This window comes from Phyllostomus hastatus, unplaced genomic scaffold, assembly GCF_019186645.2.
Source record: "Phyllostomus hastatus isolate PE091 unplaced genomic scaffold, TTU_PhHast_1.1 phas_contig_34, whole genome shotgun sequence".
Taxonomy (NCBI): domain Eukaryota; kingdom Metazoa; phylum Chordata; class Mammalia; order Chiroptera; family Phyllostomidae; genus Phyllostomus; species Phyllostomus hastatus.
This window is the reverse complement of record NW_025333857.1, coordinates 43,168,915-43,196,569: the sequence shown is the minus strand read 5'-3', so window position 1 is coordinate 43,196,569 and position 27,655 is coordinate 43,168,915. Positions and strand designations below refer to the sequence as shown.

Genomic DNA, 27,655 nt, shown 5'->3' with positions numbered 1-27,655 from the left:
CTTGCTGACTTGCATTGAAGACTATTGATTTAAAATCATCTGGATGATTTGGTTATGGCAGAAGCTCTAGTTAAGGAGTGTTTCTGTCATATTACAATTCTTATAAAAAAATATATAAAAGCCTACCATAATGGACTAAGAGGTCTTTACAGCAGTGGCCAGGACTGTAGCAAAATTTCTGAATTCTTAATAAACACATCAGTGACCATGCAATGCATACCAGGTATTACTATCTTACAAACAGAAAGACAACAAACATAGATTATGTCTCTGGTCTCAAAGAACTAGGTGTGTTACAGAGCTATAAGGTTATCCTCTAGGTGAAGTTTATACTCTATCTCTACTTGAACACCAAACAGGATTCTCAAATTTTGTGTCTAAGAAAGTATATTCTCCTAGTGTTTACCACACTGCTATGGCACCTCCATCTACCCAGTTACTCTGAATAAAAGCTTGCACTTCAAGTTTTCTCATTTTCTCACAGCCCATATCAGATCAATCAGAAAACCCTGTAGATTCTATCTTCAATTTCTAATCTAAATATCTCATTCCTTTCACAGCTGTCTCTATTTTGAGTCACTACCATCTCTCACTCCCGTAACTGTCTCCAGATAGGCCCCAACATTCCCATGTGCCCCTGCTACATTTGCTACCATAAGTCAAAAGGATTATTTTAAAATAAGTCATTTTACAGCACTTTTTTAAAAAATACATTTTATTGATTATGCTATTACAAGTGTCCCATTTTCCTCACTTCAGTCCCCTCCACCCTGAACACCCCATCCCACCCACATTCCCCCCCTTTAGTTCATGCCCATTTGACATACATATAAGTTCTCTGGCTTTTATATTTCCCATACTATTCTTACCCTCCCCCTGTCTATTTTCTACCTACCATTTATGCTACTTATTCTCTGTAACTTTTCCCCCTCTCTCCCCATCCCGCTCCCCCACTGATAACCTTCCATGTGATCTCCATTTCTGTGGTTCTGTTCCTGTTCTGGTTGTTTGCTTAGTTTTTGTTTTTGTTTTAGGTGTGGTTGTTAATAATTGTGAGTTTGCTGTCATTTTATTGTACATGTTTTTTATCTTCTTCTTCTTAGATAAGTTCCTTTAACATTTCATAGAATAAGGGCTTGGTGATGATGAACTCTTTTAACCTGACATTATCTGAGAAGCACTTTATCTGTCCTTCCATTCCAAATGAAAGCTTTGCTGGATAGAGTCATCTTGGATGTAGGTCCTTGCCTTTCATGACTTGGAATACTTCTTTCCAGCCCCTTCTTGCCTACAAGGTCTCTTTTGAGAAATCAGCTGACAGTCTGATGGGAACTCCTTTGTAGGTAACTGCTTCCCTTTTTTCTTGCCGATTCTAGGATTCTCTGCTTAATTTTTATCTTGGCTAATGTAATTATGATGTGCCTTGGTGTATACTTCCTTAAGGCCAACTTCTTTGGGACTCTCTTGAGTTTCCTGGACTTCCTGAAAGTCTATTTCCTTTGCCAGATTGGGGAAGTTCTCCTTTATTATTTGTTCAAATAACTCTTCCACTTGTTGCCTTCCTCTTCCCCTTTTGGTATCCCTATAATTCAGATGTTGGAACATTTAAAGATGTCTTGGAGGTTCCTAAGCCTCTCCTATTTTTGAATTTTTGTTTCTTCATTTTTTTCTGGTTGGGTGTTTTTTTCCTTCTGCTCCACACCGTTGATTTGAGTCTTCAGTTTCCTTCCCATCATTACTGGTTCCCTGTACATTTTTCTTTATTTCACTTAGCGTAGCCTTCATTTTTTCATCTAATTTGCAACCAAATTCAACCACTTCTCTGAGCATCCTGATTATGTGTTTTGAACTATGCATCTGATAGGTTGGCTATCTCTTTGTTGCCTAGTTGTATTTTCTCTGGAGCTGTGATCTGTTCTTTCATTTGGGCCATTATTTTTTTTGGCTTGACGGGCCTGTTATGCCTGTTACGTAGTAGGAGGTGGAGCCTTAGGCATTCACTGGGGCGGGACAACCCTCGTAGCCAGGTTGTGACACTGTATGTGAGGCAGGGGTCCAAGAGGGAACAATGGCACTTGCTCCACTCTCTGCTGGCTCTCAGAGAGAAAGCCACTTCCCACAAGCAAACTGGGCCTTTGCGGTGCCGATTCCCAGGTGGGTGGGCTTGAGTACACTCTAGGACCCTGTGGGTCTCTCCAAGAACTCACCTGTGAGGCCAGGAGTCTCTCCCGGCTTCTCAACTCCCACAGGAGTTTTCAATCCGTGTTTTGAGGCTTTATTTCCCCGAGTTGGGACTCTGGGTTGTGCGGTCTGTCTCGCTCCACAGTTTCGCCTGATTTATCTGCCCACAAATGTGGGACCACCCGGTCCACCAGCTGCCATGTGTGCCTCGCCCCTCCATAATCCAGCCTCGCTGGGTCCACCCACTGCCGCTTTCCCACAAGCCCTCTCCACCCAGCCGCCCAACTCTGCCCCTCCTTCTGGTCTGGATGAATGTGTCTTCTTTAACTCCTTGGTTGTCGGACTTCCATACAGTTCGATTTTCTGTCAGTTTTGGTGTTTTTTGTTTTTAAATTGCTGTTGTCCTTCTTTTGGTTGTACAAGGAGGCACAGTGTGTCTACCTATGCCTCTGTCTTGGCTGGAAGCCCCATTTTACAGCACTTTCTAGTCAAAACCTAGTTTTTTTCCTCACAGGAAAACCCAAAAGCCCACCATGGCTGCTAAAACCATCCCACCATGGGGTCTGGTTTCCCTCCCCAATCTCATTTCCTACCCACCACTCTCCTCTATGTTCACTGTAAAGCACTCACACAGGCTTTTTTGTGTCTTTGAGACACATCAAACACATCTCCTCTCAGGACCTTTATACTTACTGACCCCCTCTCCAAAATTATTTTCTTCAAAAGAATTACAAAGTTCTATCCCCACTATATTCCAGTCTCTGTTCTAATGTCAATTCCTCATACAGATGTTTCCCCTTAGCATTCTCTCTAAAACAGCCTCCTCCCCTACTTTCTATACCTTTCCCGGCTTTAGTTTTCATAAAACTAATCACCACCTGACATTATATATATATATATTTGCTTACTTGCACACTGACTATCCAAAAGAATGCATAATCCATGAGATCAGGGCTTTGCTTTATTCATTATTTTATTCCAGGACTTAAGAATAGTGCTTGGTACAGAGTACTTTTCAAAATATATTCAGTGATGAATGATGACTCACCGTGGGGCCAGGGCCATAAATGTAAGCAGCCGGTAACCTTCCTGAGTACATCAGGCCAGTTACAAGATACCTTGGGGAATGGTGGAGACTGTAGCAAACCAAAGAATATCTACTTCATCTGAAGGAAGTCAACCACTAGCTACCCTATTGTGGCCATGAATCAATACAAGGCTAGTATGGTAAGGTATTGTAATTTTTCAGAACAAAAACCTAATTTAATGTAAAATCTTCCAATTTTTAAATGTTGCCCATTTTTGAAAAATTAAGTAGGCTAGCACTGTGATGATAACACACAAAAAACCACCTGTAGGCCCTATCTGTGAATTGTGAGTTTGCCAAGAGGAGTCTTAGGAAAAGCATTTGTCTGGGAGAATATCACAGGTCTGTGTAGTAAATACAAGGCTTGTAACAGGAACTTAACCCAAGTCATTGGAGGGCTGAAGCAGAGATGTTGGATAAAGAGAAGCTGGCATTAAAAGATCATTCTGAAAACTTTGTGGATTTAAGGACAAAAATCAAAGTGAAACCAGAAACTGACACAACACAACAATCCAAGCAGGAGATGGTGACAATTTGCGCTGAGATTGTAACTAAAGGTGAGAAGTGGCTGAAATCAGTATGTATCTAAAAAGTAAAGCCAACATGATGTGCCAAAGACCTGAATATGGGGTATAAGGTAAAATGTACAATTAAGAATCGTTTTTCAGTTTTTGGTCTGAACAACTGCTAAATGATTGAACCATTTAATGTGATGGGGTAGACTTGGGGAGGAACAGGATTAAAGGCAGAAATGGAGTAAAATGTTGGTTATATAAAGTTTGCAATTTCTTTGATCAACCAAGTGAAGATTTTGGGCAGTTACTTGCTTGAGCGGAAGTCAGGGGAGGAATCAGAACTAGAGATATAAATTTGGGTTTCATCAGCATACAGTTGGTATTAAAAGCCACAGAACTACAGGAAATATACAGAAGGAGAAGGTATAGAAAAGAGAGAAAGCCCAGCAGTATTTCAGTATCTAGAGAAACAAGCACAGGAAATGGAATAACCAGTGGGGAAGAAAAATCTAAGACAGAACTGTATCAGGAGACGAGAAGAAAGAGTATCACAGAGTGCTCAGCCAGGTCAAATGATGCTGACAGGTCAAAGAGAGCAGGGTGAGAACAATGGATTTAGTAAGATGGATATCATTAAGGACCTTGTTAGTACCAGTTTCTATGTAGTGGTAGAAAAGAATGTCCTGTTGAACAATGTCCAAGTGGGCGAGAAGAGACTGAAAAAGAGTAAAACGAATATGGGTTAACAGTCTACTTAAGGAGTTTTTTGTGTAGGGTAGCAGAGAAATGGGATTATAAATACAAAGAGCCATGGATCCAGGGAACTGGCATTTTCTTTTAAATAGAGTGATATTAGAACATGTTTATATGCCAGAAAGAACAATCTAGTAGTGAAGAAATACTCATAATGAAATACAAAGACAGGGTCAATAACTGCATTCGGTAAGAGGGAAGAGAATCTAGAACACAGGTGGAGGGGCTGAACTCAGAATGCCAGGAATACTTTTAAATTTCCACAAGAGAGAAGGCAGAGTATATGGGTATCAACACAGGTTAGCACTTGTGATAGGGAGAAGATGGTGTACTTCTAATATGTATGATTCCATCTAATATTTCATTAAGGTACAAAGCAAACTAATAGAGAGAAGAGCTGGCATTAGAGACTTGAGGAGAAAAGATATGGAAAAGTCACCTCAGAGGCTGGAAAAGCAAGTTCACCACAGCAAGTTATAGAGTAGGACTGTCGCTAAGTGCCCACCTGAGGTTTGCAGTCCTAAAATTAAAGTGAGAACAGACACACAGATAAGAATTTTATGTAGCAGCCTTCTGCTGTTTGGGTACAAGCCGTGAGTAGGCAGATGGTTGGGGGCCTTGCCAGAAAAGTGACACATGATGAAATGAAAGGGGCAAGGGAGTTTTAGAGTGACTTTGGCACTGTATCAAGGAAATGAGGGCATAAGGCAGAGTTACAGAGAAAAAGAAAGCAACCGCATCCATAAATCGAAGGTCTGTATAGAAGTAAAGGATAGCAGGAGTAAGAGAATCAGAGTAAATAAAGTGATAGCACTTAAAAAGCAATATGCTTGAATCAAGACTCTGGAGGTGAGTAGATTAGTACGGGTAACCACACCATTATTATTCAAACTGGTGTACTCCAGAGTAGAAAAGGATGCTATTAATAATCACACCAGGACAAAAGGTGTCAAGCTGAACTGTTCCATGCAAACCAGTATGTACAGATACCAGCTATAACAGAAAGATGTGCTAAGGAAGGGGCAGAGAAGAAAACTAATGTATGTCTGGTTAAGTCAGAAGAGTGGGATACAAATTTAAAGATAAGTAGGACTTTTCCCTAAAAAGGTAAGTAAGAGAGAAAAGGCATAAGGAGAACCAGGGGGAAATGTATCTAAGGGGAAGAATCAAAGAAATGCAGTGTTGCTGGCTTTAAAGATGGAGTCACAAGCTAAGGAATGGTGGAGGCTTCCAGAAGCTGCAGAAGGCAAGAAAGCAGTCCCTTTCCTAGAGCCTCTGGAAAAGGGCACAGCCCTCCAGTTCCCTGATTTTTGCCCCATGAGATCTGTGTGGGACTTCTGACCTCCAAAGTGCTTCCTCTGCAACCATGTCTGAAAAACCCGATATGGCTGAGATTGAGAAATTCAGTAGGTCGAAATTGAAGACAGAAATGCAGGAGAAAAACCCACTGCCTTCAAAAGAAATGACTGAACAGAAGAAGCAAGCAGGCAAATTGTAGTGAGGGCCCCCACTGCCAACATGCACTGTACACTCCACAAGTATTGCCTTCTAAATTTACTTCTTTTAGCTGTTTAACTTTGTAAGATGCAAAGAGGATGATGGATCAGTTTAAATGACTGTGCTGCCTCTTTTCACATCAGAGAACTACTGACAAGGCTGTACCTGCCTCTCCCATCTGCCTCTCTGGCTGGCAGGGAAGGAAGAGAACTTGCATGTTGGCGAAGGAAGAAGCTGGGTGGGATGACAGTGAAATCTAGAGTAAAAACCAAGCTGTTCCAAGGTGTCCTGCAGGCTGTAAAATGCAGTTTAATCAGAGTGCCATTTTTGTTCGTTAAAATGATTTTAATTATTGGAATGCACAATTTTTAATGTGTAAAAAGTTTTAAAACCTGGAAAAAGAGAGAGAAAAAAGGCCTAAGAGCCAGAAAGAATCCTGTGCACTAGCATGAAATAATGAAAGACAATAATATACCCAGAATCAGCTGAACAATATGCCAAGGAGGAAAACAAAAATTTGTATGAGAAAGAAAATGTAGGAATATACTACTCTGGCTCATCTGTCATTAATATTTATACAATCACAGTGTCAGAAACGAGTAATGACTTAACCAAAAACTGAAGGACTATTGGGGTAGGAGAGGGGGTAATGTATGAATGCTAAATACTTGGTAAAGATGTGCTGATACACACACCATAGTTAAAACCTGTTAAATTCTTAAATTCAGAAATTAGAATATAAACCTATTATCTAGGAATATGAAAATAAGTAGCAGAAAAAAGCTAGAAGATTATGGTAATAGTGTCAACAATAAAAATAAAGTTAAAAAGAAAAAAGAAAAAGAGGTCCTTGCTGGTGTGGCTTAGTGGACTGAGAGCTGGCCTGTGAACTGAAATGTTGCCAGTTTGATTCCTGATTCAGGGCACATGCCTGGGTTGCAAGCCAGGTCTTCAGTTCCAGGTGTGTGCGAGGCAACAAACAGATCAATGTATCGCTCACACATTGATCTTTCTCTTCCTCTTTCCCTTCCTTCTCATCTGTCTAAAATAAATAAACACAATCTCAAAAAAAAAAACAACTCCTTCTTAATAGCATCATTACACTCAAACTGCATATGTATCAAGTGACCTTATGTTAAATGATCTTATAACACAAAAGTAGAGAGTGAAGGGACACTTGGAAGTGATGGATGTGTTAATGGTATTGACTGCGGTGATGGTTTCATGGTGGGTACTTATCTCCAAACTCATCAAATCTTAAACATTAAATATGTACAGCTTTTTATAAAAAGCTAAAAGAACTGAGTGTTAATACAGAATAAATAAGAACAGAGAATCACAAATAAACTCACGGGCTATTTGACTATGTACAAGTATTATCACTTCTATTAAAACACATACCCCAGGGAAAATTTTTAAATAGCAAGATTGAACATGACCAGATTACCTATTTTCAAGATGGTCAAGTGGAGAATGAACTAGAAGGAAAGACTGGGCCAGAAAGAAGAGTTCTGCCTACACTTAAAGCTAACAAAGGCATGAACTAAAGCAGGAACAATGAGAGAGAAGAGTGACCAGATTCAAGATAAAAATAAAATAACCTTGATGTGGAAGGTTAAAAAAATAAGTAATCAAAGATAATATTCTAGATACCATCTTTGCAAGACAGATTGCAAAAGGACAAGCGGTGAAAGGGGTGAAATTACAGTTACCATTTTAAATGTGTGAGCAAGATATTAAGAATGAAACCTCTTTAGGCAGCTGAAAATGTATCCACTTCAGGAGTTAAAACAAAGCAGGGACATAGTTGAGAACAAAATAAACCAGCACTTAGGAACTTCAGAAGCACCCATTTCAAAGAAATGATTATGTCATTCTCATCTACTCATTATCATATCTCTTAAGGACTTTTACTAAGTAATCGATTTTTTCCTTATTTATAAAACTGAGACAAATTTATCTGGAAAATCAGCAAAGTTTAGAGGAAAACAATAACCATTCATATCATACACACACAGCATATGAGTGTTTTCCCATCCTCAACATGGTGTACTATAAAAAACATTTAACCTTTGCCCATAAGGGGTAAATAACGGTATCTCACACTTTTAATTTGCAATTCTGTTTAGTAAGGTTAGTTATCTTATGTTTAAAAACTATTTTGCAAACTATCTTCTGATTTTAAAACAATATTGATTTTAGAGAGAGGAAGGGAAAGAGAGAAAGAGAGAAAAAGAGAGCGTCGGGGCGGGGACAGAAAAAAACTATGTGAGAGAGAAATATTGACTGGTTGCCTCTGGTACACCCCAACTGAGTATCTGACTGGCAAGCAAGGCATGTACCCTGACTGGAATCGGACCAGCCACCTTCGGCTCACGGAATGATGCTCCAACCAACTAAGCCATGTGGCCAGGACAACTATTTTCTGATATAAAAAAAAATTTAACACTTAAAATATTTCATCTATATGCAATTTATTTTGCTGTTAACCAACCCCTTCCCTCCCCAAAACACCCTAATTCATATGTTAGGTCCTCAAGCCCAAAGTGATGGTATTTGGATACAGGGCCTTTGGAAGGTGATTAGGTCACAAGGGCAGAGACGTCATACGTGAGATTACTGTCATTATAAGAGGAACCCCAGAGAGAGTTCCCTCTACCCTTCCACCACGTGTGGACACAGTGTAAAGACGGCCGTCTATGAACCAGGAAGCAGGCCTTCACTAGGCGATGATCTTGGACAACTTAGCCTCCAGAACAGTGAGAAATAAATTTCTGTTGTTTATAAGCCAACTAGTGTATGGTATTCTATTACAGCAGCCCAAAGGGACTAAGGCAGATGTAAAATAAGTTGATTTTCAAGGGTGATAATCAATTGTTCCAGTATGATTTGTTAAATGAATAATTTATCTGCCCTACTGATTTTTGATGTCCTTCGGGTGTACTTTGAGAATGTAACTATTTAAAAAAATTTGTATTTCTCTTCTCACTTATTAACTTAATCTCTTAAAATATTCCACCTAATGCATTAGATTTTCCACAATGACACCCATGTCAATTCAAATATGTAGCTAAATAACCAATGAGTGTATAAAAAGTAAAGAGTATTTCATAAATAACTCACAAGCCATACATTTAAATGTAGACAATCATGCTGGGTATATATCTAATTATTCTCACACACATAACATTAATTTAGAAAAGTTTTACATTCTATACACTGGACCATTGTTGAAGTCTAAGATATTTATTTTGGGTCAACAGCAATGTTAAAAAGAAACTACCAGTTTCAACAAAAGGAAGAATTACATTATCACTTATCAATAACCTCAAATGCTATCACATTTCCCCTTAAAATTACCAGCATCTGAAGCCTTGTTTCTATAAGGAGAAAAAAATCTATGTCTGTAACTCAGAACACTTCAACAGAATGTGGTGCTTAGTACTAACTAGAGGAAAATGTTCACACCCTAAACAGCAATTTTTAATCCGTTTGCCCCATGAATTTTTAAAACATACAATACCTGACTATTTAGTCAGGTACAGTGACCTCTTTTCCCATAGATTGTCAAATAAAAACATAGTAACAGCCAATATAACAAAAGTCATCTGGTGTGAATGAATCAAAATTATACCTATTTTATTGTTAGACCAGCAACAGATATATTTTTTGGTGTGCTGCAGAATTTTAGTAATTAGTTTGTGTGTGCCATGAGATGAAAAAAGTTGAAAATCGCTGCCCTAAAATATTCCTCATACCTTTGTTTTCTTTAGTTCCTGCTTATCCAAAGACTGAAAATAAAGCACTTCTGTATTTTAATTTGTAAGAGGCTTAGGGGCAGAGACTAGCTCTTCTATTTTCTTTGTGAATCCCTACAATATCCAGAACAAAGTCCTCTGCACATAATGGATACTCAGTGAATGGTACTGACAGAAAGAATATACAGTAAGATGAAAAGTCCTTTCTTACAGAGAAATGGATTACTTTAGCCAATATATAAATAGCAATGGCATCAACTTTAAAAACTGTTTTTAACTATACACGTTATAAAAATATGTATCATAAAATCATTTAAATATATCACAGTGAATAAGATGGTCAATGAGCTTCAGGAATTCTTATATTACAAGATCTTACCTCTTCAAAAACAGCAGCTTTATTTACTTTTTCCCTTGCAATGTCACAGATTTTCAAGATTCCCAGAGCAAAAGCTTTCATGGCAGGGTCTTCTATAAAGTCTGGATTATGAATGTAAAGGCACGTAAATACTGTCTGTGCCAAGGAGTGGCCTTCTAACCATGTTATCTATAAAAGAAATAAAAGAATGTATATGTTTAAGGTTACAAAGTCTGCAAAGTCTAAACTGATCCAATAGTCAAAGACCACAGTGCCACAGACCAAAATAAATATATTAATCATAAGATTTAAAAGGTGATTAAAGGGAAGGTCAGGAAAGACAAAAAAATTAGAATTCACTTTCACTGACTAAAGTCTTTCAAGAGCTGCATACCATAAATATGATTAGCTGAAAGCTATAAATATGGAAAGCAGTCTTATATATAATTCAGTTTGCAATATATCTGGAGACTAATGGAGTTAGAGTGCCTCTAAATACAGCACCCAAAAGCAATTAATTCCACATATAGTCAATAAAAATCCATAAACTAAGGAACTTACATTTTAGAATTAACTAGGTCCCTTGCCACTCATTTAACTCTTTTCATCCTTAAGACCCTAACCCAGTCGAGAGCATCATATCTCACTGAGACAACTGCAAGAAACTACATAATGGTTTTAGTGCCCCTGCCACCCATCTCTAATCCAATATACCCCCAACCAGAGGAATCTTTCGAAAACATAAAAATAATCATTCAACACTATTTTACTGTGTACTTACAATGGGCCAGGTACCAGGTGCTCAAAGCTGGTAATACCCATAGCAGCCCAAATTGAGTAACTATTATGTCCCAAGTGCTATGCTAGGTATTTTCATATATCTTATGTCCTTTTTCCTAACACTTTGAGGAGGGTTGTATTTTTCTCCTTTTATATGTAAAGAAACAAAGTCAGAGGGTGTAAATAGTTTTACCCAAGTTTATATAGTTAGATTTTACACTAAGTCCAAGAATTCTGCAATAGAGCAAGACACATAGCACTGCATTACAGAATAAGAAATGCACATGAAAATTACTACAATCATTGCATTTTTGTGTTACCAGTATGAAGACTTTCCAGGTGAAAAAACCCTCTAAAGGCCTAACTCTTAGAGACAGTTTCAAGAAGTATCATACAATGGTTGCTCAATTTTGGCAAAAACCCTCCTACTTCCCCCCCATCTGTCCTATTCCACTGGGATGGTAAGCTGATAAAGAGTAAGAAAGGTATCTTTGAGGGAAGGAGATAGCTTTGGAGGAAGACAGACCAGGATCAGGACTCCGGTTTTGCCCTTTCCTAGCAATGTAACCCTAGCAAATAAGATGAAACCATGTGTTGAACAGAGCTGACATAAGACCTAAGTGAAAAATACTCACATAAAACATCTAATAGAAGTACTTCACATACTGGCAACCAATACTTACTAAATGACCATATGAATAAAATTTACATAATTCTAAGGACAATGATTGAAAAAAATTTTTTTAAAAGGATGGTTAGGAATAGGCAAAAAAAGAAAAGAAAATAGGCAGTAAATGAAAATTTTGCCAAAATTAGCCAACATTGTTTAGGAAAGACAACTTATCCAGCATTTTCTCTGTCTTCAAAAACATGGGCAGTTTACTACAATTTACTACTAGATTAGAAAAATCTCTCTCCAAAGCCAATCCTTGTTTCAATTCCATGCTTATTTATGGGACTTCCACTTACAAATTTGCTTCCCTGGATACCTTGAAAACAAAAAGGGTATTTATGGTAATGGCTACACTATTATCTTCACTAGAAAGAAAATACCCCCTTCACCCAGAAAATGAGAACCTAAAATCACTGGATGACAAGAAAAAATGCTGTTTCCTATAGCATACTTGGCCTGTTAATCTTATTTACACCTTACTAGGTCAAGCATTACAGATATTTCATACTCAACATTAGTGTGTTTACTTTAAAATTTAAAGATACAGATAAGTAATAGTTTTAAAATTAACTATTAGTGTTACTTTAACTCTTACCAAACAGCAAAAACATGTATCCATTATCCCTATCAATTCCGGCAAGGTGAGGTCTTTAATTTTAATGGTACCATCCTAAAAAGGAAGGGAAATATAACATATAAAAAGATTTTTAAAATGTATATAAAGTAGCATTTTGCAAATGCTATATCAAATCCATACATTTTATCTTTCAAAAAGTATTTAAAAAGAACAATTCTAAGAAAACTCTATCTCATCATCGGATAAAAACTAAGAAGCCAAATTAACTCTGTATTCTTAAAAATATATTTAAAACAGGTCTTCGGTAAGAAAAATGAAAGTCCTTTCCATCTGAAACATAAAAAAGGCTTTATAAAGAAATAAAAAGCTAAACCAGCAAGTATTTTAAAAGCAAAGTTCAAATCAGTTTCAAGCATTAATAAATATGAATCATTTTAATGAATCAAAACTCACAGATGATAAAATAAACATTTTTAAAAACATTTCCCTTAAGATGGTTAATTATACTACCTGTAAATTTTGTTTAAAATATCTACTTACTCAGCAAATCTTTCTCCATAAAATATGCAAAATTTAACTCTGTGGCAACTATGAATGTGTTTCTAAATCAATTCTTAATGAGTAAACATCAAATCACTACCACAAGAATTTTACTTAATATATTAATAGGTAAAATTTAATCCCTAAGCTAATTACTCTGGTATTTGAATATATACTCAGATGCTTTCAAAGATCAATTTTAAAAATATACACACACAAATTTAGAGCAAACTTTTATTGAAGACCTTAAATAAATAATTTTCAGATTTCAATAGAGATACGTAACTAAAGGTTGTAACTAATTCTTATTTATATATTTGAGGTACTTTTAGAAAAGTACACTTTAAGTTAATATGCTAAGTTGCATTTCCATCAGTAATCAGAACATCTTAAAATATGAATAACAAACAGCCCTGGCTGATGTGGCTCAGTGGACTGAGCACTGGCCTGTGGAACAAACAGCCATTGGTTTGATAGTCAGGGCAAATGCCTGGGTTGCAGGCCAGGGTCCCCAGTAGGGGGCGCTTGAGAGGCAACCACACACTGATGTTTTGCTCCCTCCCTTCCCCTCTGTCTAAAAATAAATAAATACAATCTTAAAAAAATATATGAATAACAAACAATAAAAGAAAACACAAAAAGCACAATGGTGACTACCTTGATGGCTTGTTCAAAATTGAGAACTTTTCGATTAACTTGGTTTCCAATCATGCCAGCATCCATCTTGGGATCCATCATTTCAATGGCAGACATGGCTTCAAAAAGACCAAATCTGCAAATAAAAAAATTGACCCCATAAATTGTTTCTGAACTAGTAAACTTACCCAGATTCCCACAATGGTATAAAATTGTAACACTTTAAATAACTACAGTATTCTATGTATTTAAGTTTTTTTAACTTGCTTACACTTCTACTTCAATTAAATAACCTTCCTTCAACACAAAAATTCTTTCATGTACTTGTCACTAAAATTACTCAAGGAAAGGACCATAAGTCACAGTTTCACTGATAGAAACATTTCACATCATAATTAGGGGTCAGTTGCCCCAAAACAGCTCACCAAGGTGAAAAATATATTTATAATTAGTTTTATTTTTATAGCTTTGAATATAAAAGTACTCAGGCTTCAAGGAACACTACTGCACATGAGAAAAAACTGATGGAAATATCATACCACACTATTTCAAAGGACACAAATACTTACAGCTTATCATGAAGTAGTTCTCCCAACTTTAATTCTAAAAGAAACAAAGAGAAAAATCCTTTGATAATACCATATTTAACTTCTTATGCTCAGAAAAAAGACAAGCAATATTTTATCACCTGAAAAATGCACATGTATTACTTTAAACTTAATTTTCTAAGATACGGTTGTAATATTGCTACTCAATTACAAACACAATGTCTTCTACACAGTGAATATTTGGATATTAACCAGAAACTAAACTTTTAAGAGTAAATGCCCCATCAAGGGCCAAAATAACCCAATTACAATTAATTACCAATCTCATTTTCAAAAATCACTAGTATTTCCTTGAAATAAACTTTTTCATAAAACTGATTACTACTTCTGAAGTTGTTTAGGAATCAGCTGTTCTCAATCTAATCTCTTCTGTCCCAGGAACAGTGTTAAAACTATTTTCTTAAATTACTTTTTATTTAAATAATATAGAAAACACTTGCATAGACAGCTAATCAAAATGGTGTTCATTCCTTTAAAGCAGTTTTCAACCATAGCTGCATATTAGTATCATCTGGGAAGATTATGAAAATTTCAAAGTCCAAGCAGCACCCCAAACCAACTATGGGTGGGGTTTATGCAATAGTGTTGTTAAAGTACTCCAGGTGATTTCAATGAGCAAGTACGGTGGGAACCACTACCATTTTAAGTAGCTTAAATACTGATGGCCAAGTCCTGTATAAACAGGCAGTTTTCAGAACTTCGTAGCTAATCCTCTCTTAAGTAACAGTAATCCTCTTACATCATCATAAGTTAAATTAATAGTAATTTTTAACAGTTTCATGTACCAAAACAGATAAATCAATGAGAGGCATGTATCAATTTACTACAATAAAACATATGTAAAAGAACACAACTGCAGTTCTCAAAGATGGTCTGGGAACCTAAAAGTCTGTGATGTTAAAATTATTTTCATAATAATACTAAAACATGCTCTTTTTCATTGTGCTGACATCTGCACAGATAATGCAAAAGCAATGATGTGAAGGGCGGGGGGGCGGGAAGCAATGCTGAGCAAAATTGTTGTAGCTTCAGCACAAAATCAAGATAGTGACCCCAAGCTAAAGAGTGAATTTTTCAACTCCATGTACTTGCAGCTAAAAAAGCAAAATTTTTAAAAAGATTGCACTCAAGAAATCCTTGATGAAACAGTAAAAACTATTAATTTCAGAAGCAGGACTAAGATTCCACAAGGCACCAAGTGTACAAAATTTAACAAGACACTTGCTTTCCGTAGTGCCTTCAATTCTGCACTCTAGGTACCCTGCTTGGTTCACACTAGTGCAGGCCCTTGATTAGGGCATTAAATCTCAATCTTTTGAATACACGTCTTTTTAATATTCTATTTGACAAAATGGAAAGTATATATTAATACTTCCAGTGCATACTAGTGTAACAGGCTATCTCAAGGAAAAGTACTTGCACAATTTATCACAGAACACCATTTTTACTCGAAAGAACTAACAAACTATAGGTATTCAGACTTAAGAGTATGACATTTTCTTGAAGCAAGTAAGTTTATTGTTCTACGGGAAAATACCTGACATTTGTTGCCAATAATAAAATTCAAGCTTTCAAGCAAAAATTAACATTTTGGAAAATGTTTAATTTGCCACTGTAAGCTTGACAGTTTCCCAATACTTATACTTTTCTGATGATATTGTTGGTGATATTAACAAATGTGCTTTTTAATATTGTATAGTGAAGTGAGTCAACATTCAGAGGTTCTGCTTAACTCAGTGAACCAGTATTTTGCAAACAGCAATGCATGTTACAAAACTAGGCATGGATAAAAGATCCATTCAAAGTTCAAGACATACCAATGGATTTTAATGTAATAGAACATGAAAAATACATTGATAGAGCTTCAGATTCCACATAATGAATCTTTAAGAAACTACCACCTTTAAAGACAATTCAAAGGTGAATATTCACAATTATCTAAAAAGTGTAATCCATCTTTCAACTATGTATTTGGTGAGGTTAGATTTATGTCATATATTTCAACCAAAACAACCTGTGGTAACCAGTTTAATACAGAAGATGACATGGAATTCAGGTGCCCATTATGCCAACATTAAAGAGATTTTCAAAAATATAAAACTCCCCTCTTTTAAGTTATTTTTTGTTTTGGAAAATACACTGATTTTTCATTAGAAAAGTGTTATGTTAACATGCAATGAGTTTATTATCATTTTCAAATGGATTAATAAGTATTTTTAAATTTCTCCATTTTAAATTCTAATACAGTAAATATGTATACATAACACACAAATAATAATTAAGAGTGTAAGAGTATAATTTTTAAGAATATATGGGGTCCTGAAGCCAAAAGAATTAATTAATAACTGCTATAATAATCTATCATATACTTAGGATATATTTGGGTACCAAATAGCTTCATCAAAGTTTAAAATAAAACACTACACAGACCTAGGAGCAAGTTGGTCACTCTCTGACTTGGTTTCCTCATCAGTAAAATGAGAGGTTGAACTAGATGACTCTCATAAGGCCATACAGTAATCAGTTCACTCACTAGTAAACTACAGGCAGTAAACTTTAAAATTTATTCACTAAGCAAGCAGAGTATCAGCACTCTCACTGCATGGCCAATGACTGGACACAGGATCACGATCTTTTATAGCACTACAGACATAAGTCACTTGGGTGTTGTCCAGCTAGGTAGCAGTTCTCCAAAAATTTAGTGAGAAGGATAATGTTTTATATTTATCATTAGCAGACAGGGCAATGACATCATCACACATCACGAAGTCTCAAAAATTCCACTGTAAGCTAATAAGAGAACATGAGTCAAAAAGGTAAGTCAATGTCTTATTATTACCATGAAAATAGTTTTGACCTAGCATACCCCAGTGAAAGTCTTGGAGATCCCACGGATAATGGATCACACCAAACCATTAAACTAAGTTAACACAATGATTTTTTTTAAGTCACTTGTACTTTTAAGTTTAAGCCTTAAGTAGATGCAACAGTATATAGCTAAACCACTCAGACCAAAGGAAATTAAGATACAAAAATTTTTGGACAATCTTGATAATAAACCACCTTTAATTTTATCCTCACTCCCTTGAAAAGCACAAATAGAAATGTTATGAGAGACAATTTAACTTAATTTTGTCAATTACAGAATTCGATGACATCTTACTAAGAACACACTTCCATTTGCCTTGGAAGTAAACAATGAATCATAACTTGTGGCTGGAGTCTGGGTATGCAGCAATGCTGAGCACCTGAAGCATATGACCTTTCTTTCCCCTGAAGAAACCAAGACAGAAAACATGCAACAATACAAACACATTTTACCTTCTCTTAAATGAATAGATTTGAAGATGGATGCATAGGTAGGAATGCTTCACTTCCTTGCACAACCAATAGTAAGATAACAACCAATTTAAAAACAATAAACAATCAGAACTGCCGGAATATCAAACTTCATGGAACTCGAACAACCAAGGAGTTAAAGAAACATTCATCCAGGCCAGTAGGAGGGGCAGAGGTGGGTAGCCAGGCAGGCAGATGGCGTGGGTGAGGAGGGATGGCTGACTGGAAACTAAAGACTCAAAACCTCTAGCTGTAAAATACTGTGGGGGTTGCTGCAGTGGGAGAAGCTCCTAGTTTCACACAACAGAGTTCATTGGAAAGTGGGGCCAGAGAAGAGTAAGTGAGCAGCGCTGTTCCCAGTGATGACTCCCCCAAAGACAGCCCCACAACACAGCAAAGAGGGTTGCCCCACCCTAGAGAATACCTAAGGTTCTGCCCACTTACAACATAACAGGTGTGCCAAGACAAATATGGCCCAAACGAAAGAACAGGTCAAAACTCCAGAAAAAGAGCTAAGCGATGAGGAGATAGACAACCTATCTGATGCAGAGTTCAAAAACACTGGTAATCAAGATGCTTACAGAATTGATTGAGTTCGGTCGCAAAATGAAGGAAGAAATGTAGTCTACACAAAGTGAAATAAAGGAAAATATACAGGGAACAAAGAATGAAGGGGAGAAAACTGGGACTCAAATCAACGATACAGAACAACAAGAAGAAAGAAATATCCAACCAGAACAGAATGAAGAAACAAGAATTCGAAAATATGAGGAGAGGCTTAGGAACCTCTGGGACAACTTTTAACACTCCAATGTTTGAATCATAAGGGTGTCAGAAGGAGAAGAAGAAGAGCAAGAAATTGAACACTTGTTTGAAAACACAATGAAAGAGAACTTTCCTAATTTGGCAAAGGAAACACTTCCAGGAAGCACAGAAAGTCCCAAAGAAATTGGACCCAAGGAGGAACACACCAAGGCACATCATCATTAAGCTACCCAAGATTAAAAATAAGGTGAGAATCCTAGAAGCAGCAAGAGGAGAGAGTTCCCTACAAAGGAGTTCTCATAAGACTATCAGCTGATTTCTCAAAAGAAACCTTGCAGGCAAGAAGGGGCTGGAAAGAAGTATGTGAAGTCATGAAAGGCAAGAACCTACATCCAAGATTACTCTAACCAGCAAAGCTTTCATTTAGAATGGAAGGGCAGATAAAGTGCTTCCCAGATAATGTCAAGTTAAAGGAGTTCATCATCACCAAGCCCTTATTATATGAAATGTTAAGGGGACTTATCTAAGAAATAGATCAAATACTACAAACAATAAAACTAACTCACAACTATCAACAACCAAACCTAAAAAGCAAAAACAAAAACTAAGCAAACAACTAGAATAGGAACAGAACCACAGAAATGAAGATCACATGGAGGGTTATCAGTGGGGAGGGAGAGAATGAGAGGGAAAGGTACAGGGAATAAGAAGCATAACTGGTAGGCATAAAATAGACAGGGGGAGGTTAAGAATGGTATAGGAAATGGAGAAGCCAAAGAACTTAAATGTACAACCCATGGGCATGAACTAAAGGGGGGTGATTGTAGAATGCTGGAGGGTGGGGTGGTGAAGGGTGGTGGAAGGATAAATGGGAGAAAAAAATTGGGACAACTGTAATAGCATAATCAATAAAATATACTACAAAAATAAATAAAATAAATGAGAAGATTATTTGTAAACTGGTATTAGAGATCTCTGAATAGATTTCTACATATAACATTATAAATGATGACAACATTCCCAGCTAGGATCTACTGAATCCATGATACAACTGAAATCCAATGTCATTGTATGTTTTTTTCTGTAAGATGGCTCTAGTAGTGCTTAACTGTCTTTAACTTCATAAGAAATCATTTTGTTAGACTGTACTGTGACAGCTGTTATGTCAGCCTGCATTTAAAAAAAACTTACATTGATGAATTTTTGCGCAGCCATTTTAAAATTAAAGATGGAAGAAAATCTGCAATATTTTTTGGCATATTATGCTTTATTATCTCAAAAAAGGTAAAAATGAAACTGAAACACACACAAAAAAGATTTGTGTAGTGTATGGAGAAAGTGCTGTGACTGATCGAATGTGTCAGAAGTGGTTTGAGAAGTTTCTTGGTACTATTAACATTCTGGCCAAATAATCCTTTGCTGTGGGGCTGTCTTATGCACTGGAAGCTGTTAGCAGCATCCCTGGCCTCTACCTACTAGAAGCCAATAGCAGGAGATAGCTGACATACTCAAAATATCCAAATCAATAAAGTTATTAGTGAAAATGAAACATGTCTTTTATTTTACATAAAAAATGCAATGGACTTTTTGGCCAACCTAATAGTAGTGATATTCAAACAAATCAGTTAACCCCTGGGTGAAGGTGGTCAACTGAGCACATGCAACTACTTTAAATTCCTTCCTGAAATCTCATTAAAACAACTAGAATTACTTTTCTAAAAAGAAGGGTATAAACTGAAAGGAACAAAAACAAGTGTAGAAATAATACAACAAAACTGGGGAAACCTGGAAACAGAAAGAAAGTAGTTCCCCCACAATGATCTAAAGTGATCCACAATTAATAGTGTATCCACAGTTAGGATGAGTGATCCACAACTAACCAGCTGCCTACCCAACACATGCCCCACCACTGAAAATATTCTTGATTTCCATGAAATGAGGAAAATGTAATTTTCATTTCTACAACCAAAATCACTTAAGAAATACTTTATAGGTTACCCAGATCTTTCACCAAAAAAATTTCTGTCCATCTTTTTCCTGTTAGAATAAAGTGCTAACCAATTGCAAATCCCTAAAACAATGATTCTCAAACTTCAGTTCATGGATAGGGATGGGCAACCAAAAAAAGCCCATGAAAGTTTTATCAAGAATCTACAAGCATACTTCTTCTATAATTGTTAAATACTATGTAATCAGTTCAATGATAATCTTTTAAAAAAATTACAGAAACATATTATAGACCAACTGGGTAACGTTATAACCAAGCATTGTTATAATTTCAGCGCCTGAGCTTACGTTCATAATTATGCTGGTTTTAAGCAGTCACTGAAAATGACAGCATTTAACGTAATGCTGTGATTCTCAAACTTCTGAAGTACGAGATTCAGATATTTTCCTGGTTTGAAGAAACATGGCCTTAGAATATTCATTTACTCTTAAAACAAATACATATTGAGTACCTATAAAAGTTCTGAGTGAGAGAAGGCAAAACAGAAAGGAAGAGAAAGAAAGAGCTTAAGCAACCTAGATTTTAAGAGAGAGAAAAGAAAGCAATAAAGGGTACTGGGTAAGAGCTGAAGAAACACGATGGAAAAAGAGGGTCTGAAACAACGGTACCTCTAATAAAGATGGACTGAAGAAGAATTAACTAAGCCATCAAGAGATAAGAAAATGGGATGAGAGATGGATCCATATCCTCCTAGACCAGAGCTTAAAAAGAATGAAAATAATGGTAGCCAAGCATAGGTTGTAGGCATCATCCTAGGAGAGCATGTGGAAGAAGGGAATCCGGCAGGCAGAAGAAGAAGGAGCAGTATTTCATGATTATTTATGTTTAAGTGAAATTTCTAAGATGTGGGTTTGTAATTCAGAAAGCACCTAAATATAGACAACCAAATGGAATATGAAGAACAGAGACTATTTTAGGCAAGATTTCCTAGAGAAACAAAGCTCAGAGTTGTTCTTTAGATTATTACATACCAGGCAAAACAACAGTGATGGCACCATACATTCAAAGTAATTTAGACAGAAAAGAAAAAAAAAAAAAAGAGCCTCAAGGTCAGTTATAGGAAATGTGGAGGGAATGCCTACCATCTGCCTAATAGAAAATAAAAGAAATGATGAAAGTCAGAATCTGATCCAAAGGATTTTGAAGAGTCACTAAAAGAGTAAGTAGAAATGTGCATGGAAAACATTGCCATCCATATGCAGATTATTTTACTGTACAAAAAAAGAAACAATCTACCAAAGTCTAGCCAAATACCATCATACTGTCACCAAACATGAGAAAACACTGTAATAGTTAAAGAAAAAGGATGTCATGATGTCTGTTTTAAACTTAGTTTTCAGAAAGTTGCTAGAACAGAAGTCTAAACTATAATCCAGGCAATAAATCTGATTATTTTAAAAGGGGAAAACAAAGTATTAATACCGTAGGCTTAAGACCTTCCAACAGCCTTTAGTACTAATCTACATGCAAATTATGTCCAGTGGACATAATTCTATGTCAATTTTTTAGTTTCAAGATGTATACCTCACATTTGTGCCACTTGAGCGAGTGCAAAAGCTAATTATGGAAGAATAGGATGGTTTAATTAATGTTGGCAACAAAATGACATACTACCTCCTCTCAGTCCACATGAAAGCAGGATTAACCAATATCTCCTGCTCTAAATTCCTTCCATGAAGAAGCAGAATTATTCACTGTTCCTCAAACATAAAAGCTTCATCTGGCTTTAATGGTTCATGTCAGTCTAGAATAATTCCCTCTTACATTCACTTAGAGAAACTCATTCACTCCTTCAAAGTCCAACTTAAGCCATATGCACTTCATAAAACCTCTCCCTTTTAGGTGCATAATGACAGCCCTCTAATACAGTTCACTTAAAATCAGTGCAAAATGATAGGCCTGATCCACTTAACAGCCTAAGATCTGCAGGCACAAAAACTACACTGTAACTTAAAGTTCTTTCTTTCTCCCTGAGGTAGACATATATGGGCAGTCACTCAACTCCCAGTCTAATGCTCTTTCCACTCTCTCTCTCAGGCATACTTTAATTGGACATGCATTTTAAAATAGTCGAAGGGTAAGCACATGATTTATCATTCTGCTTATAATTCAAATGCCTCCCTTTCCACCTGCAGATGCTCCAAGTTTTCATTCCTCTCCTTAAGAGCACTATTCTAAACACATGCCACCACACCATCACCAAAGACCACTAACAGAGAAGCCATCGAGGTGTGAATCCCTCCACCATTCCTCTCCATCCACTTAGAAACAAACCTGTATCTTCACCATCCCAACCTTATTTCCTCCTGGCTCAGTATGTCCCTGTTCTTCCCCACTCCGAGTTAATTTCTCTACCATGTTTTTGATCCAATCCTCTCAATGTTCAAGCTCTCATTCTATCTTTGTTACTTTCTGGTATCTTAAATCTCTCACCTCAGTAAGGCTCTTTCCCCTCAAACAAACAACATGCTCAGTTCTCCAATCATTTATGCCCAAACATTTATCAAACGTACTATATGTCAGGAAATGTTCTGTGTGCTAGGGTTACTGACAAGACCTCTACACTCACAGAGTTTATATTCCAGTGGGATAACGTGACAATAATAACTGAAAATGGTGATTTCTAACATTAGATAAGTGCTATGAAGTGAATAAAACAGGGTGATTCAACTGAGCAAGAGTTGGATAGAAGAGAAAGAAGGGGTGAGTTTGCGTAGATGGGAGGTTTTGACAAGTCCTCACTGGAGAAGTAACATTTAAGTGGTCAGGAAGGAGCCAGCTATGTGAAGAACTGAGGGCAAAGTAATTTAAGATATACAAAACGAAACATGCAAAGGAAGGGGGACCACCTTGGAATGTTTAATGAGCAGGACTTATAACTCACATAATGAGCTCAGTGGGGCAGTGGTACAAAAGTGAAGTTGAGCCCTGGCTAATGTGGCTCAGTTGGCTAGAGCACCGTCCAGTAGACCAAAAGGTTGTAGGTTCGATTCCAGGTCAGGGTGCAGGCCTAGGCTGCAGTTCCACCCCTGGTCAAGGGACGTACAAGAGGCAGCCAGTGGATCAATGTGTCTCTCCCTCTTTCTCCCTCCCTGCCCCTTTCTCTAAAATCAGTAAGAATGTCCTTGAGTAAGGATTAAAAAAAAAAAAAGTCTAAGTGGCAGGCAGGCACCAGATCATAAAGGCCATGGGGAAGAAGTTGGAATTTATTCTTTATGCAGCAGGAAGCCACTGGAGGATCTTAAGCAGGCAATGATATAATCTAATAATTTTCAAACTTCAAATAGACAATATTACTACTATCTCTAGGTCCACACAATCCCTGTTTCCACAGTTCAAAATTTTGCTATATATTCTCTTACCTTTACTTAAGAAGTTATAAAATTTTAATTTAAAAAATTGCCTCAGCATCAATATTTAATGATGATGTGTGTATATACATATGCTTTAAATGAAAGTTAAAAGTAGAAGATAATGAATAAATGTGGTTAACAAACTTAAATAAACCACACTCACCTACTGATTTGATTTATTGAAACAATGCAGAAATCATAATCAAGATTTTATTTTACCCTTTCTTAGATTCTGAACTTCTAATCCAAAAATTCAAACTCACCTCGACAAGCTTCTTCAAAATCTTGAGTTATGTCCACCCAGTTTGTATTGCTTTTTTCCATCTTTTCTGGTATACTGAGCTCCCATCCCGAATCATCGTCTTCTACAGAAGCTTTCATAACCATTATGCCTACAAAATTAATACTGGTTTAAAAGAGAGGATGTAGCTTTCAGGGCCAGCATATTTGCAACCATATGTATTTAAGAATTGAATGAAAATATGACTAAACTGTTAAGGCAGGGCTCTTCTGAGTTTGAGAGTAGTACTGAAAAAACATACCTTATTGTGAGATTTAACGCAATTAAATCTCACAATAATCAACACTGCTGCTGCTCATTTACTAATAGCCAGTCACCTACCAGAGCTCATAAAGAGTTTGCCCTCTCACTATTTAAGGAGAAAAATCACAAACCATTCATCCTACCACTGGCCCAAACAGAACCAACTCCAGAGCTTCCAACTTTCAACACAGGCTGTATAAGTGACCACCAAGGCATTCTACAGGATCCCCTCTCGCAACATTTCAAGTCAAGGTGGTTCCTCATTCTCCAGGACCTTGCTGGGCCAACCTCTACCTGGCCGACGGCACCAGGTAGCCTCGCCGAGATGCGTGGCGTGCGGGAGCACACGGTGGGGTCCCACCCTCCAGGCCCACAGCGAGGCCGCACCTGAGGCGGGAACCGCCCCGCCCCCCCTACAGGTCAACTCGACCCGGCCCCACAGGGCGCGAAAGCAAGGACAGAGCTACTGTGTGGCACGAGAGAGCGGGCATGCCTGGTACCGGGTCTCTGCTCCGGAACACCGGTCAAGGCTGAGGCCTGGGTGGGTAACGGGCACCCGGGAACCCGAAGCTCCTACCTGAAATGAGGCGGGAGGGCCGGGGCCGCAGGGTGACCTGCCGTCCCCAGGGTTTGCCACACAAGCAGGGACTGAAGCGCTCAAACAAGGGAGACAGGAAGTCTCAATGGCTCCTCACGGGCGAATCGTACCTACTACTCCAACGGCTACTCGCGCGGCCACGCACTGCCCAGACCGCGGAAATCACGAAGCCTCCTCTTCTGCCGCCGCTGTAGCAGCCGCTGCAGGCGCCGCCGCCCCCTACCCTCTGTGCTCAGCCTGACCGGCTGCTTGCGCGCATGCGTACGCCCGGTGCGCGCGACCCCGCCCCCTCTCCCACACTCTTAGGGTATCGTGATCTGCAGCCACACCCCTTCCCTCTCCACTGCCACCAGTCGGTCGAGTGCGGCCGTCTTTTTTTCTCGCGGGAGTAGAGCCAATCGCGAGACCGGAAGATACCTTTCCTCTCCGCCCTCGGGCCGAGTCCCTGGGTAGCGGGCAGGTCCTGGTAAGGGGCGGAGCCTAGGGCCGTCGAATCCGCACAGCCCCGCGCAGAGCCCTGGGAAATTCTTTAGAAAGGTGACGTGAAGGATCGAGGTTGTAATGTAAGTATGCCTATACCCCGGCCATTGCTGTATTAAATGAAGAGCCCAGCTTCTAGACTTCTACCGAGCTAGTGCTGCCTGACACCAGATTTAAGTGTTCAGGAGAGTGCCTGGGGGTTTCGTGAGGGAAAAGAGAAACAAAATATCTGCAGGGTCAAGCCAGCCATTTTCTTTCAAACTCATACATGTTTTAGAGTAAAAAAAAAAATATTAGTAAGAATAATGAGTTTTAAAGTGGGATAAAATAAGTAGACTAGTAAGAAACACATCTTTACCACCACATACCCACTAAAATTTAAGAAGATGCCAAATACCGATTAGGACGTGGAGCAACTAGACCTCTTATGATGCTGATAGTGATGCAAAATGGTTAAAACTACTTAGGAAAAGTTTGTCTTTTACAGTAAAGTTTATCATACACTTATATGATCCAGCAATTCTACTCCTATTTACTTATGAATACAAATATGTGTTTGTACATTAATTTTCATAGCCTTATTTGTAATTATCAAAAACTGGAAACAACGCAAATGTTCATTGAATGGTGAATGCATAAAAAACTCCGGGCATAGCCATATGATTTAATTAATAGTAATTATCAACAAAGAGGGATGAACTACTTGACATATAAAAACATGAATCTCAAAATAACGTTGAGCAAAGGAAGTCAGACTATGAGCAAAAGAGTATGATTACATTTATATGAAACTATAAAAAGACAAATCTAAACCACAGTGGTATAAAAGATCAGTGACTGCAGAGGTTGGGTGGGTGGGGGAGTGGGAGAAGAGTGTCAAGAAATGCTTAACTGGAATAGGGCTAGGTGATCTGAGGTAATGGAAATGTTCTGTATCTTGATTATGGTGATCATTAGTTATATGGGTTGATGTATGTGTAAAAATTCATTAAAATAAACACAATGTGTGTTTTATTGTTTGCAAGCCAAACTTCAATAAAGTTGATTTAAAAAAAAAAACAGAACACACCTTTACGTCTCTTACAGGATAATGTGTTTCCTTAAGGGCAGGAACTTTGCCTGTTTTAATTAAACTTGAATCCGTAGCATTTAGGGTAGTGTTTGCCATATAATATAATAGGCACTCACTAAATATTACACACTGAGGGTGAGAATGTGGGAAAGAATCACAATAAGACAGAAAGTTATATTTCTCCAAAACCATTTGGTAATCTTTACAGGGGCCACAAGAAATCTAGAAAAGAATGAACTGATTGCATTTAAGTAACTCAGTATTATGTATAGATTGTAACAAAAATGGGTGCCAAAAAACCCCACCAATTTTTGGAAAGAAAGAAATTACCAGAACAAAGCGGTCGAGTGAAATAAGGTTTTATTAATTTCTTCACTAAAATTATAATTTATTTGAAGTTCAAACTTATTTTTCTAGTTCTACTTACCTCTTCTGTATAAAAACAGTTTTTCTGAGAAACAGAGGTTAACTTATTTAACTTATCCTCATCCTATATGCTTGATAGCGTGGAAGAATGATGGGCATTGTAGACATTAGATACACTACATGATGAATGAATAAATGCAAAGGAACTAGTTAACAAAGAGTTGGTCCACCTTAAAAATCAGTAGTTACGGAGTTGATGGGCATTTTTGGAGATCAGGAAACTAATTCTTATTAGTCTAAATCTTGACTTATAAAATCCTAAGTATTCCTTGCTTAAACACTTCTATTGAGAGGAAATTTAGTTTGATGTCATCATATTAATTGATGTCAGGAACAAATATAGGAAGAGTTAGATAAAAGCAGAGCTGCTAAAGAAAAAATTTAAAAAATGGGACTACATGAAACTAAAAAGTTTTTGCATGGCAAAGGAAAACATCAACAAAATAAAAAGACAACCCACAGAATGGGAGAACATATTTGTTGATACATCTATAAGGGGTTAATATCCAAAATTTATAAAGAACTTACAAAACTCAACACCAGTTATAAAATGGGCAAAGGACCTGAATAGACACTTCTCCAAAGAGGACAACAGATGGCCAATAGACATATGAAAAGATGCTCAACGTCACTAATCATAAGAGAAATGCAAATTAAAACCACAATGAAATACCATCTCATACCTGTCAGAATGGTTATCATCAATAAATCAATAAACAAAAAGTGCTAGTGAGGATGTGGAGAAAGGAGAAGGAACTCTTGCACTGCTAGTGGGAATACACATTAGGTAGTCACTGGAAAGCAGATACATCAAAAAATTAAAAGTGGGTCTGCCTTTGGACCAAGCTATCCCACTTCTGGTAATGTATCTAAAGGAAGCCAAAACACTAATTCAAAAGAACATAAGCATAAGCACCCCTGTGCTCACTGCAGCATTATTTACAATAGTCAAGATATGTAAGCAGCCCAAGTGCCCATCAGTAGATGAGTGGATAAAACAACTATGGGCCATTTACACAATTAAATACTACTCAGCTGTAAAAAAGAAGAAAGTTTTACCCTTTGTGACAGTATGGATGAACCTGGAGAACGTTATGCTAAGTGAAA

The 27,655-nt window shown here is 37.4% G+C and overlaps 2 protein-coding genes across 3 annotated transcripts in view; one reads left to right on the top strand and one right to left on the bottom strand.

Moving 5' to 3' along the window:
• The window catches only part of NAA35 (N-alpha-acetyltransferase 35, NatC auxiliary subunit), a 56,607-nt gene extending 31,781 nt beyond the window's left edge, over positions 1-24,826 (bottom strand). Inside the window, exons 1-6 of one of the 2 annotated variants that reach the window (XM_045840154.1) lie at positions 24,550-24,826; positions 23,692-23,820; positions 13,925-13,958; positions 13,377-13,491; positions 12,198-12,272; positions 10,171-10,338 (exon numbers count right to left, since the gene is read on the bottom strand). In XM_045840154.1, the coding sequence (XP_045696110.1) occupies positions 10,171-10,338; positions 12,198-12,272; positions 13,377-13,491; positions 13,925-13,958; positions 23,692-23,815 (516 nt within the window). In that variant the 5' untranslated portion in view covers positions 23,816-23,820; positions 24,550-24,826. The remainder of the gene's footprint in view (positions 1-10,170; positions 10,339-12,197; positions 12,273-13,376; positions 13,492-13,924; positions 13,959-23,691; positions 23,821-24,549) is intronic. The other variant, XM_045840153.1, reaches the window with a different exon arrangement.
• On the top strand, positions 5,903-6,034 carry LOC123819697 (thymosin beta-4-like). Its single transcript, XM_045840156.1, has one exon. The coding sequence runs from the start codon at positions 5,903-5,905 to the stop codon at positions 6,032-6,034; it is 132 nt and encodes a 43-aa protein (XP_045696112.1).
• Positions 24,827-27,655: the final 2,829 nt, after the last annotated feature.